The sequence below is a fragment of the Melospiza georgiana genome, chromosome 12 (assembly GCF_028018845.1).
Source record: "Melospiza georgiana isolate bMelGeo1 chromosome 12, bMelGeo1.pri, whole genome shotgun sequence".
NCBI lineage: Eukaryota > Metazoa > Chordata > Aves > Passeriformes > Passerellidae > Melospiza > Melospiza georgiana.
The window spans coordinates 7,108,520-7,127,244 of record NC_080441.1 but is presented as its reverse complement, the minus strand read 5'-3'; the positions used below and the strand labels follow the sequence as shown (position 1 = coordinate 7,127,244).

The 18,725-nt window shown below is 48.3% G+C and overlaps 1 protein-coding gene across 1 annotated transcript in view; it reads right to left on the bottom strand.

The window, feature by feature from the left end:
- GPC3 (glypican 3) overlaps nt 1–18,725 on the bottom strand; it is a 139,256-nt gene that overhangs the window by 16,418 nt on the left and 104,113 nt on the right. The window contains exon 7 of the mRNA XM_058032627.1: nt 9,650–9,803. Within this exon, the coding sequence (XP_057888610.1) occupies nt 9,650–9,803 (154 nt within the window). The remainder of the gene's footprint in view (nt 1–9,649; nt 9,804–18,725) is intronic.

The following is an 18,725-nucleotide window of genomic DNA, read 5'->3' as shown; positions in this document are numbered from 1 at the left end:
GAGGGGAGGGCAGAGCATCACTCCAGGTCCCATGGGAAGCAAAGAGCAAATGAAAAGCAGGGACAGACAGCAAGATGTCACTGAGAGCCCCAAATACCATTGAAGATGCTTTCTGAAACAACAGAAGCTGGTCAACATGCCAGATTTCCATTCCCATAAAAGAGGGGGAATGTGCTACTGCTCCAAAGCAGAACAAAAGCAAAAAGTGTCCAAATTTTTTGTTGTTTAAATTTACAAAATTTTAAAAAGGCCAACTGACACACCATTCCAACAAAGTCCAATCAATTCATTTGGTTTTGGGGATTTTCCCCCCTGTGGTATAATTAAAAATGTAATTTCAAGCAGACTTTGAGACAAGAAGCTGCTGTGGAGTGAAAGCAGACAGCATTACCTTGTGCTTCAGGCTGCTGCTGCTTCACTTCCCTGCTGCAAGGGCACAGAAAGATGTTTCAGTTCATTCCAGAACAAGAAAATCCCATCCAAAGCTCCAGCAAGCTTCACTGCCTCCCAGTTCCAGCAGAGGCAGTTTGCAACACAAAGTCTCCCATCAGAAAGTTTCTGGCTTGCCCTAAAAGCAACATGAGGGGAGGTTAAATTGTGAAGCCAGGGCACTTCTGGCCCAAGGGAGATGCCCCAGAGAAGCTGGCACAGCCAGCAGACTCCAGCACCACTTGTTTGCCTGGAATTTTTTCCTGGGGCAGAAACCCAGGTGGGCCCTGCTGGAGCTGTGAGAGCCCCAGGGCAGGATGCAGGGGAAGGCAGAGCACAGGGGGTGGCAGGTCCTGGGAAGGGGGACACCCCTCCTACACCTCACAGCTCATCCATCCCAGCACCGGGGGTCAGGATCTGCTGCACGCCCACCTGGGAACCAGGGGAGCCCTGCTCAGGCAAACACACCTGGTTCAGTTCATGTTACTGCTGGTGTCAGCCCCACAGATGTGTGTGCACAGCTCAGGATAATGCACACCAGCCCAGGAGAGCTCCTGCCTGACACATGATGGATCCCCTGCTCCTGGAGCACACGGAGCAGTGTTGACTCAGTAATTGATCCTGTCCTGCTAATGCACCCACTGATGAGTGATTTGCAGGCCAGACCCAAATTCATGCTATTTTCACTTGCAAAGCCAGGGGTGAGAAGAGAGACAGAAATGAGGACTCAAAGTCCAGGATCCTAGGAGGTTTCTCTGGAGAAGCATCCTTCTTCCCCTTCCCCATACCTTTTTGGCAAGGACTAAAAAAGAGGCTGCCTTCTGGGCAGGTCTGTGTTTCTTTCTTCTGGGGAACAACAGCAACCAGCAACAGGCTCTGTGGCCAGGTCTGTGCACAAGTCCAGCATGGGCTGTCCACTGATTTAATTTTAAAAACCTCATCTCAAGCAATGCCTCTTGCTCCATCCAGGTTCCATCCAGATCCCCACATCTTCCAGATACTGAACTCAGAGCTTCATTTAATCAGGCCCGATTATTTCACAGACACATACATTTTTATTTATGGAAAGATGTAAAAACTAATTTTCAAAGGGCAGTGCTGCTGCCTGCAGCATGCAGGGATCTGTTGGATGCAGGCAGGGAGATGCTGCCATGCAGACTCTCACCCAACCACATCTAAGCCAAGCCCAGCTCCCCAGAGCTCCTGGCTGCTGCCACAATGCTGCAACCCACACTGCCAGGTCATGGCCACAGACACCACCTGCACAAAAACAAACACATTTGTTCCAATTTGAAGGGGGGAACCAAGAGGTCAGGCTTTTTAAGGCAGCCTGGACAATTTGAGCATTCCCCATCTTGTCCTACATAGGGCTCAAAAAGTGCTCTGAAAGTTGTACCCAAAACGTTTCCAGTGAAGGTTTCCATGATCCACCTGACACAGCATCTGCTCTCCTGGACATCTTCAGAGCAAGAGGATGGACAGCAGAGCAGCAGCCACAGCTGAGAGACCAGGCCCTCCTCCTGTGCACTTTCAGTGAGACAGGGACACCAGGCCCAACATTCATGGACGCAGCTGAATTTCCCCACGACACTTTCTGGGCAGACCTGTTTTATGGTCCTTGATGGACCTTGGTTCTATGAACTTGTTTTCTTTTGTCATTCAAAGGGACCTTAAGGATGATCTAGTTCCACCACACTTGCCATGGACAGTGACCTCCCACTGCAGCAGGCTGCTCAGACCCCATCCAGGCTGGCCTTAAGCACATTTTCTGGGAACAGGAGCTGCAGCACAGGGATGGCCCAGCCCTGGGCATCCTGTGATGTCTGACAGCTGAGGGCTGGCACACTGACACGAGTGCTGGGCACACACATCAGCCAGGCCCAGAGCCTCTCCCACAGCACTCAGCAGGGCTGTGCCCAGCAGCCTCATTTATTACATCCCATAAGCTCTCTTATCAGCTTACCTGCAGTGAGGCATTAGCAAAAGCCAAGCCACTCATGAAAGGGACACCCTCTCCTATGTGAAAAGTCAATCAACATGTTATATTGTTATCAGGCTCGCAGACAAACCTCTCTTTGTACAACAAAATGTGCAGATCCAGTGCCCTCACTATCAGCGTAAGGTTATCTTGTTGAGCCTTTAGCAAGCAGCACCTGATCTGCTTCTGTCTGAAATATACCTTCATTGTTGTCCCTTAAAAAGAAAATCAGCTAAATTATTTTGCCTCTCCACAAGGAAAAACAGCAAAAAGGAAAAAAAAAAGCCCAAAACCACCAAACCAAAAAGCAAGGCTGTATCCAAGTCAGGAATTGTGTTTCTCAACTTCATCAGAATTCATGTCTTTTTCAGCCACAAAAAACAGATTCATCACCCTTTAAGGATAAATATGGCCATCACTATTGCAACTGGGCACATTTTTGCATACTTGAAATTGTTTTGAGGTGTTCAGTCATGTAAGATGCTGCACTCAGTAACAATTTAAAGAAACATTAGCTCCCAAATTACACTGTTGAAAAGCATCTCCTCAGACACCCTGGCACAGTACAAGCTGTTATTCAGACTTGCAGCCTAACTAGAGGGTGAGCCCTTTGCCAGCAGACTGGCATTACAAACATCTGGGAGTGATGAGCAGTCCCAGACTCCCAGAGACCTTGGCACATTTTTGTGTTATAGCAGAGGCACCATCTCATCTGACCTTTAGTGAGTTTCCAGCCCTTCAGCCTCACCCAGCCACCCCACACTGAGCCCACAGAGCTTCCCAAAGAAGGATTCAGACCAGCTCACACTGGGAATGTGATGCATCATGTGATTTATGAATATCCCCTCCTCCGATTCAGCTCTTTAAAATATGGTGCATCATTGCTTTGGTTCAGAATGGACCAGGGCAGAGAAGTCCTAAAAATACCAGATACAAATTGCTCAGATGGACTTGGGTCTGTAAGCACAACGCTGAAAAACTTAAAAAACATTTTAAAAATGGAGTGAAATTGAAACAAACAAAAAAGATAGACCCATGGGATAATATGCCCAGGGGATTTACTTGCTGCTTCCATAGATGGCTTTTGCATATATGTAGCTTTTCTCAAAGCACAAATTCTGATAATGACTTTCTACTTCTTCAGTCATGGAATCAGTGTTTCTTTGGAGGAAATCCAGGCACAGAGGTCACAAGAACCCTTCCAAATGCACACACAGTGTACAGTGTGAGGCCTGCAAGAGTCACAGCAGCACAGCCAGCTGAAGGATGCTATGAACAAGTCCTCCTCCAAACACTACCAATAATTTTCTCAGTCTGTCAATAAAAAAAAAATCATTTTTTGCTGACGTCAGAAGTAAATTAATGAACTTGCCACTCAATTAGAGGGTCAGTCAACTGCTACATGTGACTCCCTCTCCATCTTTTAGGTTTTATTTAGACAATGATGATGAATTCTTGACTTTCAACCAGACCTTCATTAAAAGAAAAGCTCAATAAACACAAACATTTGAAATAGAACAATAATCAGACTATTGCACTGTTTCAGTCTGTACAATTCCAGCTCTTCCATCAGGATAATCTAGCTGACATTTGGCCTTGTCATTTTTTCACCCTGGGACAGGATGAATGCCTTGTAAAACAGCATGTTTCTGCTATCCTTGCTTCAGTCAAGCATTCAACAGCACTCTCTTTGGAGAGAAAAAAAAAAAAAAAAAGTAAAAAAAAAGTAATTTTCTGCTACTAAAATGGTAGTTAGAAGCCCTAAAGCTTTTAGCAGATAGAAATGCCCATGGGAAGGATGCTGTGTCAATCCACCCCATCTCAGGCAGTGCCTGAGCCAAGGCCAGGCCAGCCCTGCTGAGGCACAGTAAATATTGGTCCTGCACACAGGATATTTGTCAGCAGGGCCAGCCAAGGCTGCAGGCTGTTCATCAGCATGGGACAAGAGCCACGTGGCCCTGCACTGTCAGCCACAGCCACAGAGATGGGGATGTCTCCCACCTGTGGCAGGAGCATTTCAGAAGCCATTTGGGGGCTGGAGAATGCCTGGCTCAGCAGAGGGATGAGCAGCCAATGGAGCAGAGCAGCAGCCACAGGTGCTGGGATAGAGGCACCCTGGAGGCACTGCCAGAGCAGGGATCACTGCTCTTTATTCCCATAAAGGATGGGAATGCATCAGCTTGTAAATATTTTAACTGGTGTTCATCTCTCTCCCAGCACACACATGGAGTGAGCCTGGGCAGACTCTGATTGCTGTCCCCAGGTTGGGAGCATCCCTTTTCCAGCACAAATGCTCATTCCTAAGGAACCTTTCCCACAGAAATGAGCAGCAGAAACCAGGAGGGCAGCACCCAAAGTGACCCTGTCTGTCTGGCCTCCCCCTCTGCCATTCACAGCCTCCACCTGGACAGGGAAGTCCCCTGGTACAGGTGCGACCCCAAAATGAGGGAGGGAGCCTGGATGGATGGCACCCTCCTGAAATAACCCTCCTGAAATCAATAGGGGGAGCTTGGATTGGTGGCACCTTCCTGAAATAAACCCAGGAGAGGACAGGGGGAAGGGAGGAAGGTCACCAAAGGCTGAGCTGTAGGAGCATCTCAGCACTGAGACCTCTCAGACATGGAATGCTTTCCTGAGCATTGGGAGCTGTTTGAGGGCAGAACATGATGGAAGTTGCAGCTCACAGGGTTTCAGAGCAGCTCCAAAAACGTGGTGCAAGACAGAAACACAGGGGTCCCACCCTGTGCCACACAGGGCACACCCAGAGACCTCCCCTGCCCTGTGATGTGCATCCCAAATTCCCATTTGGAAGCAACTCCACCTTTGTAACATGGAAAAAAGGACCAACAAACAGCCTTTCCACCTGGGAACACACCTCACCTGGCCAGCTCAGAGGCAATATTCAAATCTGCAATTTGATGATGAGAGCACTCAGAAAAAAGAGCCCTGCCAAGAGGACAAATCAGTGGCAAAGCAAGCTAGGAGTCACCGAAGAGTTACAGATCTGGGTAGGTCAAGGGGGAGCCTGTGCTGATTCTTCAGAAAGCACCTTGGTATGGCATGAAGTGTTGGAAACCACAAAGGGTCTGGCAGCAAATGGGCAAGGCACAGGAAAACTGGGGACTTCCTTGGGGGCTTCGAAATGGCCAAGGGACAGCTGAGAGCAAAACTCAATAACTGCAGGTCATTGCAGCAGGAGCAGCCAGGCAGGGGAGCTGTTTTACACACACAAACTTCCAGAGCCATCTTTATAAATTTTTATTGCACACATCTATCCTTACATATCTCATGGGATGAGGCCAACTTCCCTTCCCAGGACAAACTATTTCTACTTCATTCTGCCAAATCCATCTGTTCCCAAGACAACTTTTGTTGCTGCCTAACACAGATATTTTGGAAGAGTAAATCTTCCCCTCAGACTCCCAACCCCTTCTCCAAGTTGCTGGATTGTTCAGAACGTTCTCTGGGTGCTTCAGCTACTAAAACAGATATTTTCCTCCCAGCAAAGCTTGTGAGAAGCCCAGGATACAGCTGAGCTGGACCAAACCACCTTTGCAAAGCCCCTGGAACGCCTGCACCTCCTCTTCCCCAGCATTTAATAAAGCCCACACCTGGCACAGGAGCCTCTCCAGCATCCATGTTTTAATTTCAGGCTCACTGGGGACAACCTCTTTGGTTCCAAGTGGCATCTGGAGTGAGCACAGCCCAGGTGAGCTCATTAGTGGCTGGCTGGAGCATCAGCAAAGCCCCAACCACCCTGGGCTCCTTTTCCTTTGGGTGCCTGTTGGTGCAGGATGGCTGAAACCAGCAGGCTGGGAGCACATGTCTGCATCTCACAGCCTGGAAGACATTTGCACTGACTCATAATTTGGGGGGAAATGCTATAATTCATTTGCAGACATGCCTTGCCATTGGAGTGGCATAAATAGAAGTACAGAGCTCTATTTTTAGAGCTGCACGGCCAGGGTGCTGGCTCCATGGGTACTCCATTGACAAACAGGATGCACTCCTTCTCTGAGCTGGGAGGTTTTCAGCCCTCCCCCTTATTGTAAACATCATCTGCCTTCAAAACCCTTAATGTGTTGCAGATGTGACAAACAATAAAAGACCTATCATGAAAAAAAGCCTGCCATCTCCGTGTTTCCCACTGGGGCAACATAATAATGAATTTATTAGCATATAGGGCTCACCAACATATGTTTATAGTCACTCACAAACTTCTGACTTGACAGTTTACAAGTATGTTTAAATCATTAAAGTTTAGGTTGACTGTCCAGTTACTGCAGGCTCATTATAAATAGGAAACAAAGGTTACATTTTATACAACAGACGATAAATCAAAACTAGTCTGTATTTTAGAATGACATTTTTTTCCCCCTCTTTTTTTATCTCTTTATTTTCAAGACCTTCTGAGGGGACATCTTGGTGAGGCCAGTGCCTAGCAGATGCTTGCAGTTAGCTGGCAGGAGCCACAGTGGGGAGCAGGAGAAAATCCCATGAGAGATGCAAAACCTCAGAGGTGGCAGAATCTGCCAAAGTTTTCACCTCTCCAACAGCCAAAATCGGTGGCTGTTCAGGAAATTCACCTCTCCTCCTCCTCAAGGCATCACCAAGTCCATCTGCAAGGCTTGGGAAACCCTTTGAAGGGAGGAGTTCTCCACTGTTCTCCAATTTGCTCAAGCACCTGAGGAAAGGAGGGGAAAGCCCCAAACCTGGAGGGCCAGCAGGAGGACTCAAACCTGCTCAGAGGGGTTTGGTTTGAGCACTGCACTGCAGCACAGCCTGCCATCCCTGTCCCTGCCCTGACACTGCAGAGCATCCTGATGAAAGCCCTGCTCAGCAACACAACCCAGCCACTCCCATCCCTCTGCCTCTATTACAGGGTAACCACCTTAGGAAGGAGAGAGATAAAGCCACATTAAATGTAAAAGTTCATTTTGTAAACGTTTCCAGATTTCAAAGCCTGGCATCGTTTCGAATGGGCATGCTACCCTAAAATTTAGAATTTGTGGAAGTTTGTGGGGGGAATGTGGAATGGTTTCTGGTCCCTTTTATTTCTTGCTATGTACATGTGATACGATGGAAAAAAAATTAATTGAAAAATACCCTTTCAAAGTAAAAAGAAATATCATTCTCAAAAATGTTGAAAATGAGTATTTCCACACCGTCAGCAACTTTTCCTGGGCTGGTTTCCAACATAAAACTTGAACAGAGTCACAGTTTATATCCAATACCAAGCAAATAGGATTCTGTCACTGTCATATCAGCTTCACCTCTCTGCTCTAAAGCAAAACACAAAAAGAGAGCACATGGCAGGGGCCAGCAAGGAGAAAGCCTCCCTGACAGCACAGCTCACACTCTCTGAGCTCAGTCAGGGCCTCAAAGCCCTGCTGGACAAACCCCACACTCTCAGCACCTCAAAGATTTTACCTGCCAGGAGCCCCATGCCCCAGAGACACAACTGCTCTAGAGTTAATATTTACCCATCCCACAGCACAGGCAGCACAAACAGGACAAGTCCTCCTCTCCTGCTGCATGTTCTGTGCCACGGTGACAAGAGGGGCAAGTTACAGGGAAATCAATGCAGGGATTAAACCAGAGAGGCAGAAAGGATCACATACCCAACTTCAGAGATCACTGATGAGAGTGTGGGGAAGGCTTTAAGAGGAAATTAGAAACACATTAAAAATAACATCAAGGTGTGACACAAAGATCATGGAAAATGAAACACGTATCTCTGCTCTCAGCACAGGACACTGTGAATCACCTGTGTTTCCTTAACATAAACTTTGTTATTTAGTTCTTGGATGAAATTAAGTGTGTTTTAGCCCTCTCAAAATTCTGTGTTTCTTTTTCAGACTTGGAGTGGAGGACTTTAAAAGTCTTTTCTTTCCCTTACTTAATATCTGAATATATGTATTTTATGCATTTTACATAATGTGTCAATAATCTTTGATATGAGACTGGCATTTAATATTTCAGCTCTCACTTCATTAAGGATATTTTAATTATCCCAGACCAATGGGAGGGAATTTATAAACATCTGTGCTTCGTTTAGGAGCCCAAATTTGCCTTTTAAACTTCAAAGCTGCAGAGCTGATTTTATCCAGGTTCAGTTGTCTGGTCTCTCAAAGAGCACCGTGCAGCACTGGAACCAGCACCAAGTGGGCCAAGCCTCCAGCAGCACCCAGCACTGCTCATCCCTGCTGGACACAGCCTCCAGCAGCCTGGGCTTGCTCACAGGAACAAGCCAGGAGATGCTGCTGAGCCCCACAGAGTGCTCATGGGCCTGGGAGAGGGCTCACACCAGCAGCACGAGTGCCCTAACCACAACTGGTCCTTTGCTTTCTCCTCCCCATGGGTGACCAGGGGCTGCCTCATTAATAACCCCAGCAGGGCCTCAGGGCTGTTTTCAGAGGAACCAAGGACATGACTCACACTGGCGAGCAAAGCAATTTTTAGGCTTCCAAGTACCTAAATCACTTCTGCAAAATGAGCCTGAGGTATGTGCAAAAAGTTATTGGGGGTTTCTATATGCTACATCGTAAATAACCATCATTTGCTGCAGTCAAACAAACCTTCCTGACTCTCTGGTGCCCTCCAGGAAGATGAGCAGCTCATCTCCAATCTCAGGACTGCAGAAGTGAAGAGGGTGACCCTGGGACCTGGATCAGATTTTCACCTTGCCTCAAATCCTCACCAATGGGCTGCTCTCAATGCCCCCCCACAGAACCAGCCTGGAAAAGCAGAGGCATTTCTTCTCCAGCTGCTGCCTGGACCAGCACCACGGCCAACCAAGACAATTCAGGGTGTCTGCAGTGAGTCCACCTGAGCAGGCCTCAGGGGCAGCTCCCCACATCATCACCAAAACCTCTGCCCCACAGAGCTGCAGTGCCACATCCCCATCACTGCACCCCACAGAGGGGCAGTGCCACATCCCCATCACTGCACCCCACAGAGGGACAGTGCCACATCCCCATCACTGCACCCCACAGAGCTGCAGTGCCACATCCCCATCACTGCACCCCACAGAGCTGCAGTGCCACATCCCCATCACTGCACCCCACAGAGGGGCAGTGCCACATCCCCATCACTGCACCCCACAGAGGGACAGTGCCACATCCCCATCACTGCACCCCACAGAGCTGCAGTGCCACATCCCCATCACTGCACCCCACAGAGGGACAGTGCCACATCCCCATCACTGCACCCCACAGAGGGACAGTGCCACATCCCCATCACCTGCTAGGAAGCGGAGCTGGTTCCTCACTCTCAGCTCTCCATCCCCAGAGCCTCTGCCACACTCATCTTCATCGTCGCAGTCCCCGCTCTCCTCCTCCTCCTCCGCGGCTTTTCCCGGAGCTTTTCGGCGGGGCAAAGTCATCCCTCTGAGCAGCTGGAAGACAAGAGGGGCACAGTCAGTCACTGCTTCTCCCACCCTCCTGCTCCCTCATCCTCACCTGCTGGGGGAGCAGGTGACACAGGGGGACAGGATTCAGTGGAGCCAGGACAGTGGGACAGGACCCCAACACTCCCTGTGCCAAAGCACTGAGGAGCTCAGGCTCATTCATGGACAAATCTGCACAAAAAACTGCAGTGCAAGAAACAAAAGGAGGAGGCAAAACCACCTTGAGTCATTCTGGGCTTCTGCCCAGCGACAATCACAAGAGCCCTGCCAGACCCCAATGTCACCAAAGCTCTGGGGTCAGCTACAAAACACATGCCCAAAGCTAGGCCAGACAGGCATAAAAACAGTAGCAAGAGGAGCCTCTGTTCAGGGAATCTCACTGCTTTCAGGAATTGTCTCTCCCATTTCAGATGTAACACATGAAAGGAAATGACAGATCTCTCAGGTCTGTGTGGACCCCACAAACATAACCTAAAAATCTCATTTCTCACTCTTGAAGCACAGAGGATGCTAGTGAAAGTTTTTGGGGTAGCCAAGCGACACAATGAAAGCATATTTTAAAGGATGTTTTAAAGCTGGGTCCTGCGTAACAGTGAGAGTTTGCAGATCCCTGAGACAGGACTTGAATGCCTCCCCTGAGCACGGGGTCAGGACCATTTTCCAAACATGGGTGGGAGCTCCCCACACTCCCATCACAGCACACACAGGGATTAGACACATTATAAACTATCAGCTTCCTCTCTTCGCTGACTTCCCTGATTCTGCTGTTGCTGAAAGCAGCCAGCTACTCCATCATAAACCCAGATCCCCTTTGAAAAAGTGTGAGTCAGCTAGTTAATATATGCTGAAAATTTCTATCACTGCCACTCTGCTGTTAAAAGCTTCTTGAATTTAATCTCAGCGCTAAGGAAAAAAAAAAAGGAAAAGGATAAAGTAACAGAGAAGATATTGCAAAATGGGAGCTTTCCACATGCTTCAGGGGTTTGGTTAGTTCCATCTCTTGCAGCAATATGCATGCCTTGCAAGGCATTTTTTAATATCTGGAATCTAGGTTATATTTTTAAACTATTATGCTAGCCTTAGAAAACAGTTTCTAAAATATTTATCTCCTGAAGTTTATACAGCCTTGGAGGAATGCCTTTGGCATCTGGCTCGCCCTGTCCACAGCAATGTCCACATACCTCAGTGTTTATATTAGAGGAGCATAACGTAATGAAAAACAAATGGCTCCATGTGAGACCCCTCTGGGTTCCCCAGCTGAGGCAAGGCTCTCCTGCCATGTGCCTGCTGTGAGAACCATGCTGGCCACATCCATGGCAGGCAGCAAAATGCTGCTCATCTCCTCAAAACTCAGGGGATGTGCTCTCATGGCCTCCAACAGGCGTTGGCCGAGGCTGGTTAAGTTCACTTTTCAGGAATTTGACTTTGTTTAGACATTTACAAGCTTCTCCCGGAATATGGTGCAACCACAAAAAATAACAAACAAAGAAGGCAAGTGCAATGCTGGGGGTAGCACAGGGAGGATCTCACCCAGGCACCAAACATGCCAACCAGCCAAGCCTTGACACCATCACTTGCACTTTGCTCCTCCAAACAAAGCCCCCAGCAACAGCAGTCCTCAGCTGAGCTGGAAGGAGGATCTGTCATGCACAGCAGCTAATTAATTAATTAATTAGCACACACACCAGTTCAAACCCAGTGCACCACTGTCAAAACCCAAGCGCATTGTGCTGGAAGGGGCCACGACTGCTCAGCAGCAGGATCCTCATTCCCCTGTGGGATCTTCATTCCCCTGTGGGATCCTCACTCCTCTGTGGGATCCTCATTCCCCTGTGGGATCCTCATTCCCCTGTGGGATCTTCATTGCCCTGTGGGATCCTCATTCCCCTGTGGGATCCTCATTGCCCTGTGGGATCCTCACTCCCCTACATCCCAGGAAAAGAACAAGCCAGACAGAACCCCACTAAGCAGCCCAACTTTCATGCCTTACCCAAAAGAGCAGAGGAACTTTCTGGCAGAGAGAATTAAGCTTTGGGATATTTTCAGATTTAATAAGCTCAGTGGGGGGCAAGGCAAAAAATCAGGATTTTTCAATTGTGTGTTTTCAAACATGAAAATAACTGAGCATTTCTCGTAGTACTACTTTCTTCCTTGGCATGCCATGAATTAGCAGCTTAATTTCTATGCCTTTGTAGCCACAATAAAACAGGAACTTTCTGAGAAACATCACATGGGCCCCAACTTTGGATCAAGTGAACGTGACATCCCTTTGCCACACTGCTCTTTCCTTTGCCAGGAGAAAAGCTCCATCCTCAGGCACACCCTCCCCAGCTGCTGATAACTATAGAGAGGTTCAATTAAATTTTGCTGCTGCCTGTGGGAGAAATGGAGCCCATGACACAAAACCTACTGGAGGAGTTAGCAGGAGACCAGGCATGGGGTGCAAGTCCCACTCCACTCCAATGGTATATCCAGACACAGGAATGCTCTTGGATGTCTCATCTTCATCCAGAGCAGCAGCCCTAGGCCCACTCATCAACCACTCCACAAGCTCCCTGATGGTTTGCATGCTTTATGAAATTATATTTGGTGTACTGAACATAGATTCCCCATCCTTAAATAGCAAGCAGAGCAGACTGCACCCTAACATTACAGTTTATTCATGTCCTGTGGTTTAAAGCCCATGGTAAGAGGCAGGAAAATACAGAGTCTGGTGATCACTAAAGTGGTATGTAACAGTGAGATAGCTTTAACTTAAACACAACTCACCCAGCTGTAAGAGTTTACTGTCATATCTGCTCCTCTCTGTTAAACCATGATGGCAAAAATACACTGTAATGTAGCTGATGGAAAGGGAGCAAGCACTCTGTGGGAGGCCAGGCACACATCCCCACACCTCCGAGGGGGCTGTGGGCCTTTCCCTGCCCATCCACACAGCCACCATGGCAACAAACTGCCCCTGCTCCTCACTACAGGTCCTAATGGATCAGCTGTCCACCAGTTTTACTTCCAACCTCATCCCTTTCACAGAACCACAGAATGACCAGGTTGGGAGAGACCTTCAAGATCAGAGAGTCCAACCCAGCCCCAACAGCTCACCCAAACCCTGGCACCCAGTGCCACATCCAGGCTTTGTTAAACACACCCAGGGATGGGGACTGCACCACCTCCCCAGGCAGCCATTCCAGAACTTTATCACCCTTTGAGTGAAAAACTTTTTCCTGCTATCCAACCTGTATTTCCCTTGATGCAGCTTGAGGCTGTGACCTCTGGTTGTGTCAGCGCTGCTGGAGAAAGAGCCCAGCCCCAGCTGAGCACAGGCACCCTTCAGGGAGCTGTAGAGTGAGGAGGGCCCCCCTGAGTCTCCTTTTCTCCAGGCTGAACACCCCCAGCTCCCTCAGTTGTTCCTCACAGGGTTTGTGTTCCCAGCCCCTCTCCAGCCTCGCTGCCCCCTCTGGACCTGCTCCAGCCCCTCAACATCCTCCCCAAACTGAGGGCCCAGACCTGGACACAGCTCAAACCATCACCCTCTGGGTGGGTAGGATGGGCAGGAGGGACTCCGGGGACACTGGGCAGTCCCATCTGGTTTCCAAGGCCATCTTGGCTCTTTGGCTTGTCTTGTGGTCTCCCTGCAGCTTAAAATACGAGGCAGATGGGAACGGTGTGCTGAGCCTGCCTGCTAAGAAAGCTCCCCAGGGCATCCCACGTGATTTACACAATTATTCATAACTGCACAGTGACCAGACAAAAACAGATGCAGTGATGTGGGGTAATGACTCAGCTTGTCTTGGACAGGCCACTGTATGCTGAAATCTTTTTAACTCCTCATTCTTTACAACCACTTTACTCAGAGCTCCCCATCCCACCAGCCCACTGAGCCCACCTGGTCCTATTTTTCCAATTTTAACATAAACAGTTGGAGCTGCAACATACTTTTTTATCATTAATCTCCCATCTCTGAAAAGAGCTCAGCATCATGTTTCTTGGACTGCAGTTTAATAGCTGTTTTCTCCTTTTGGAAATAAGCCCGCAGTATTGCAAATATCAATTTGAGCAATACCCAAAATTGTGCCCACAAATTCAGATTAAATACTGTCAGCAAGCTACAAGCAATGTGCTCCTTTAGGGCAGAAATCATCCCTTTCAACACACTTCAAAAATATGTAAAGTAAAGAGAACAGCCAAAGAGATTATTAAGGGGAATAGAAGACTTTTAGAAAAACATTTAATTCCTTCATGAGTTTAGGGGAGAAGTCTGATTGATATTTGTAATCTTTTGGTGGACAGAGCTGTCATTTAATTTAGCTTGCATGACTGAAAGAATTTAACAAAAAGTGTTCCAGAGAGTTTCGCTGAAATTCTTTGCATGTTTTTAGTAAGCCTCTGGAATATGATCAAACCTAAAAAGCTGGAGAGGATGGAGACTAAACTTACAGCTAAAATAATATTCAGAATTGTAATATATGCTTAATAATCAAGTATTCACATCCAGCAGAAAAAATGCCTCAGTGCAGAAATTACTCTGGAGCCCCAGCCATGTGTCTGTGTGCTGCTTGGCATCAGGAAGGGAACCCTGGGAACTCATCCTAGCAGGGAAAACCAGCTCTGGCTCTGTTAGAAACCTCTCAAAGCTCAGTGAATTTCACAACTGCTCACAACTGCTTGCAAAGCTCAGGATGCCTTCCTTCAGGAGCCTCGTAAGGAGGAGTTTTGGAGGAGCAAAAATGTTATTTTCCCTTTCATCACTCCCACTCCAGCCACACACTTTCAAGCACCTGACACAGGTACCAAAGCACTTCTCACAACTCCTGAGATTCCCAACAGATCAGCTTTTTCCATTCTAAATTCCAGCCTGCTAAAAACATTGTTTTTTGGGGGTGAAAAACTAGATCTTATTTGGCCAATCCTGACCTTGAAATCTGCAATACCAAGTAATTTATGTGTGGCTTTTGAATCAGGGCAGCATCATGGGAAACGTGCAGATTTTCACACGATACTGTTCCCTGTTAACAGCTCATTACAATGTACAGAAGTATATTCCCATTATGAAATACAGCTGGGCTTGTTTTGCTTACCAAGGTCATTATCTGATCACAGGCAGGAATCAGGGAAAGGAACCCATTTTATAAGGCTGAAGTTGTGGACTTTTTCAAAACTCATGTGTTTTGAATTTGGTGGCCTGATCATGCACAAGCATGCAACAGCAGAATCTATTCTCTCCACTTCCTCTGCTTATTAGCCCTGGAAATAGCATGGAAAAAATTTTCTTTTATTAGCAAATGCTTTATTATTTAACCAACCCTCATGAGATTGCTGGTGCCCTCCACACCACATTTCTATTTCCCAGCTCCCTTAGGTTTATCCACTCTGTGGAGAGGCACAGGAGCGTGCACCAATACAAACTCAGTGCAACATCAACAGCATCATTCTTTTCATTGCTTCTTTCCAAGCTCCAGACAGCCTTTCCCCTCTTGGGCAGCAGCAAAATGCAACACGTATTACAGAAAAACTCAATGTTCCCTGGTGCCAAGCACCAAAGTCTATTTCAAAATAAGGATATTTAAAATTTTTTAAATATCTGCAAAAACCAAGATCCATACTTCTGTCTAGCAAGAGTGAACACATAAGTGTGTGCACACCAGCAGGCCCTTCTGATCACAGTGCTGGCCCAGAAGACAGAAGAACCCATTCTGGGAGGAGAACATCTGAATTGTGGTTTCCTTATGATCCTTCCAGTTGGCTGCACCTTGGCAGCACAGACAGGGCAGAGAAGAAACCTGTTCCTCAATCAATTCCTACTTCAGGCTCAGAAGAACAAAGAATGATCACTAATCAAAAGTTAATAAAGTGAAAGCAGAATTTGAAGATGGAGAAGTCATTTTCAGTGCTTGGAAAAATGGTGAGTTGGGCATGGCCATTTTCTCAGCTGCTCTAAAGGCCAATCCTGCACTTCCCTGTGCTGCCTCCTTTGAGACATCACAGGGTTTGTGCTACTGGAGCTGAACTCAGCAGAACAAGCCCCAGACAGCACCTCCTGCCTGCTCTGAGCAGCATGAGCAAGGGATGGCCCTGAATTCCCTCCCCACACACTGATCTTGAGTCACTCCTGCCCTGTGGCTCTGCACCAGCCCATGGTGGTGGCTGACTAAAGTTGTGAACCATAGCTCTGAGTTTATATTGTGGCTCCTTAGCCATAAAAATGTTTTAGTCTTTAATTCTAGCACTCAAAATACCTGGAACAGGAAAAATCCCTTCCATGCATCACTCAGGGTTTACCAGCACAGCAGGACCCACTTTACTGTCTCCACAGCTCCAGAGGAGATGCTCTGGGCTGCCAGTAAATCAGCTTTCCTGGTCACTCTCCTGATAGCACAAAGAAGCTGGTGACAGCAGTGAATTATTGACCAAAGGGTGGCCCTGCTTTATGGATCATCAGCTTAATTCCAGATTAGCTATCCAAACTGCCAACATCCCTATGGGGAAAGGAAGACAGATAAAGACTCCTAAGTGCTGGCAGTAATTAACACGAGTCTGCACTGCACAGTAAATCTCTTCTGGAAGCAGAAGGGCTTCCAGGGCATTAAGGATTGCTCTGGTTTGGTGAGGGCAGGCTGATGCCCAGCACTGGATGCTCCTGTGGAGGTCAAGCCCTGGCTGGCACGGTGGCAGGCACAGGGACCAGCTCCTGTCTGCAGTCCCCAGGCAGGGGAGGTGTCACTTCCCTGGCCTGAACAACTGCTCATTCATCACCGGGCACATGTGAAAATGAGATTACTCAGGCTTTACAATCAGCTCACTCACCTTATATCCAGTTCCTTCCCCTTCCACCCCAGCTATTTACAGCTTGTTTTTGTGCAGCTGTAGGAAGGAACAGGACAGTGTGGGTGCCGAGCAGGGCAGAGGGGTCCAGCCCAGCCTGGTGGGGTCCTGGGCAGTCCCTGTCTGCTTCTGCCTCATCCCCTGAGCCTACATCAATGCCAGTGCTGGAGAAATGCTGCTTTCCTCTTTGGGCTACTACAGCCCCTTCTCCTGTTTTGCCTTTCCAAGCCTTAACTATCGCTGGCCCTTCATGATCCCTTCCTACATCTGCGTCACTAGAAATGAGCAATTTCTCCACCTCTCAAGCAGCCACCCCTCAGGGCATTGGCAGCTGAGTGAAGAAGGGGTGTGGGAGCCTACATGGGCCAGGACCCATCACTGCCATTACCCATATTTTCCATATTTTGTTTAGTTTTGTTGGAGCAGAACCCTGCTCTTCTATCCAAACACCACTCAGGAAGGCCCAAAGTGCACGTCACCAGAAGATGAAACATGAGACAACAAGCAAAGCAGGAACACAAGAAACAAGACAAAATAGGCAGAGGTGGAACCATCAACCACCTCCTTCAGACATCTGAGCAGGGTTGGCCTGGGTGGAAGGTGCCCTGGATGCAAGAGCACCTGGAAGGACGTGCAGGTCTCACATCACCTTTAACAGCCCCATGGCTCTGCAGAGGGGATCAGGGTCTGTACAGGTGACCCAGGCAGGGGGTGCAGCAGCCAGGGGTTCCCACAGCCTCCTCCTGCCCAGCCCAGCCTGTTGGAGCAGCTGGGAGGTTCCTCTTGGCTCAGGCTCTGGCACACTGGCGGCTCTCTGGCCATTGGCGATGTCCGCAGGGCAGCCTGTGAGACAAACATCCCATCCTTGGCACCAGGTAGGAAACAGCAATTGAGAGCTGGGCAAGAAGGGTTTTTTAAATTCCTCTTCTCCTCCTGCAACACAAACCCCTGTCCCAGCCTCTTTCATTTTCCCCTAAAAGCTCCCAGTGGATAGGCACTCCTCAAATCGTGTATTTTTGTGCAGTGTTGTGCTGCACAGAGGTTTCTGCCAGAATATCAGCTTGAGTCACCCTGGCTGCATCCTGCCCACCTGGGCAGCTCTTTCCAAGTTTCACTTTTGCATTCACTTCCCTTCAAGGCTTTGGAAGCCCAAAAAGCAACTACAAGCAGTTCTGATAGATGTGCCCTGGTCCACAGAGCTTTCCAGGGAACTGAACAGCTGCCTTATAATCCAGTTATCTCCCAGCAGACAAGACAACCCCAACGTGGGGTTAATTATCAAGCTGTTGATTTCAGCAGAGACTTAAATCAGACAGGGGGAGGAGGACTCCATGGCAAACACCCCCAAACCCGTTGGCTGGGCAGGATGAGGCAGCTGGTCTCTAATTAACAGCTGATGGCTGCACTGCTCCTGGGTGAGCTCTCAGCTCTCCTCTGCGTTCAGAGCACAGATGCTGCTTGCAAAAACCAAAAAAAACTCCAGGGACTCAACTTGTCTAGTGTCAATACTGGCACCTAGGATGGATCTACCAACAGGACAGAGAAACAACCATCCCAACAGGATAAGGACACAACCATCCAGGCTCCAGCATGGGCACTGCTGACACACTGGGTGCAACTCATCACTGATGCTGAATGTTCCCAGAGCAAGGCTCAGGCCTCTGGAGCTGCAGGCAGGGGCAGCCCTGCCTGGTGTGGCTCTCCCACACACAGATGCAGACACCAAGTGAACAGCTGAAGCAACTCAGGATTTAAATTAAGTTCAAAGCTGGTGACTTTATACCCTCCCTCAGTGAGACACAACACTCCCAAAGGAAGCCCTGAAATGCACCTCTGTGATTCTCACCCTCAGCTTTTAGATTATGTGCTGCAGGAAAAGGTCAGTAAACTCCTTTCCCATCCTTAGGCAGGAGGTATTCAAGGGGTCCTGCCAAAAATAAAAGGTAACTTCCTGCCCTTCAGGGTGTTTGCTGATGGCTCAAACACCCACCTGCTGCCAGCTGCTGCCACTTCCTCACTGACCCTGCTGCATCAGCAGCATCCCCTTACACATGTCCCCAGCCAGCCAAGCACATTTCCTTCTCTTAAATA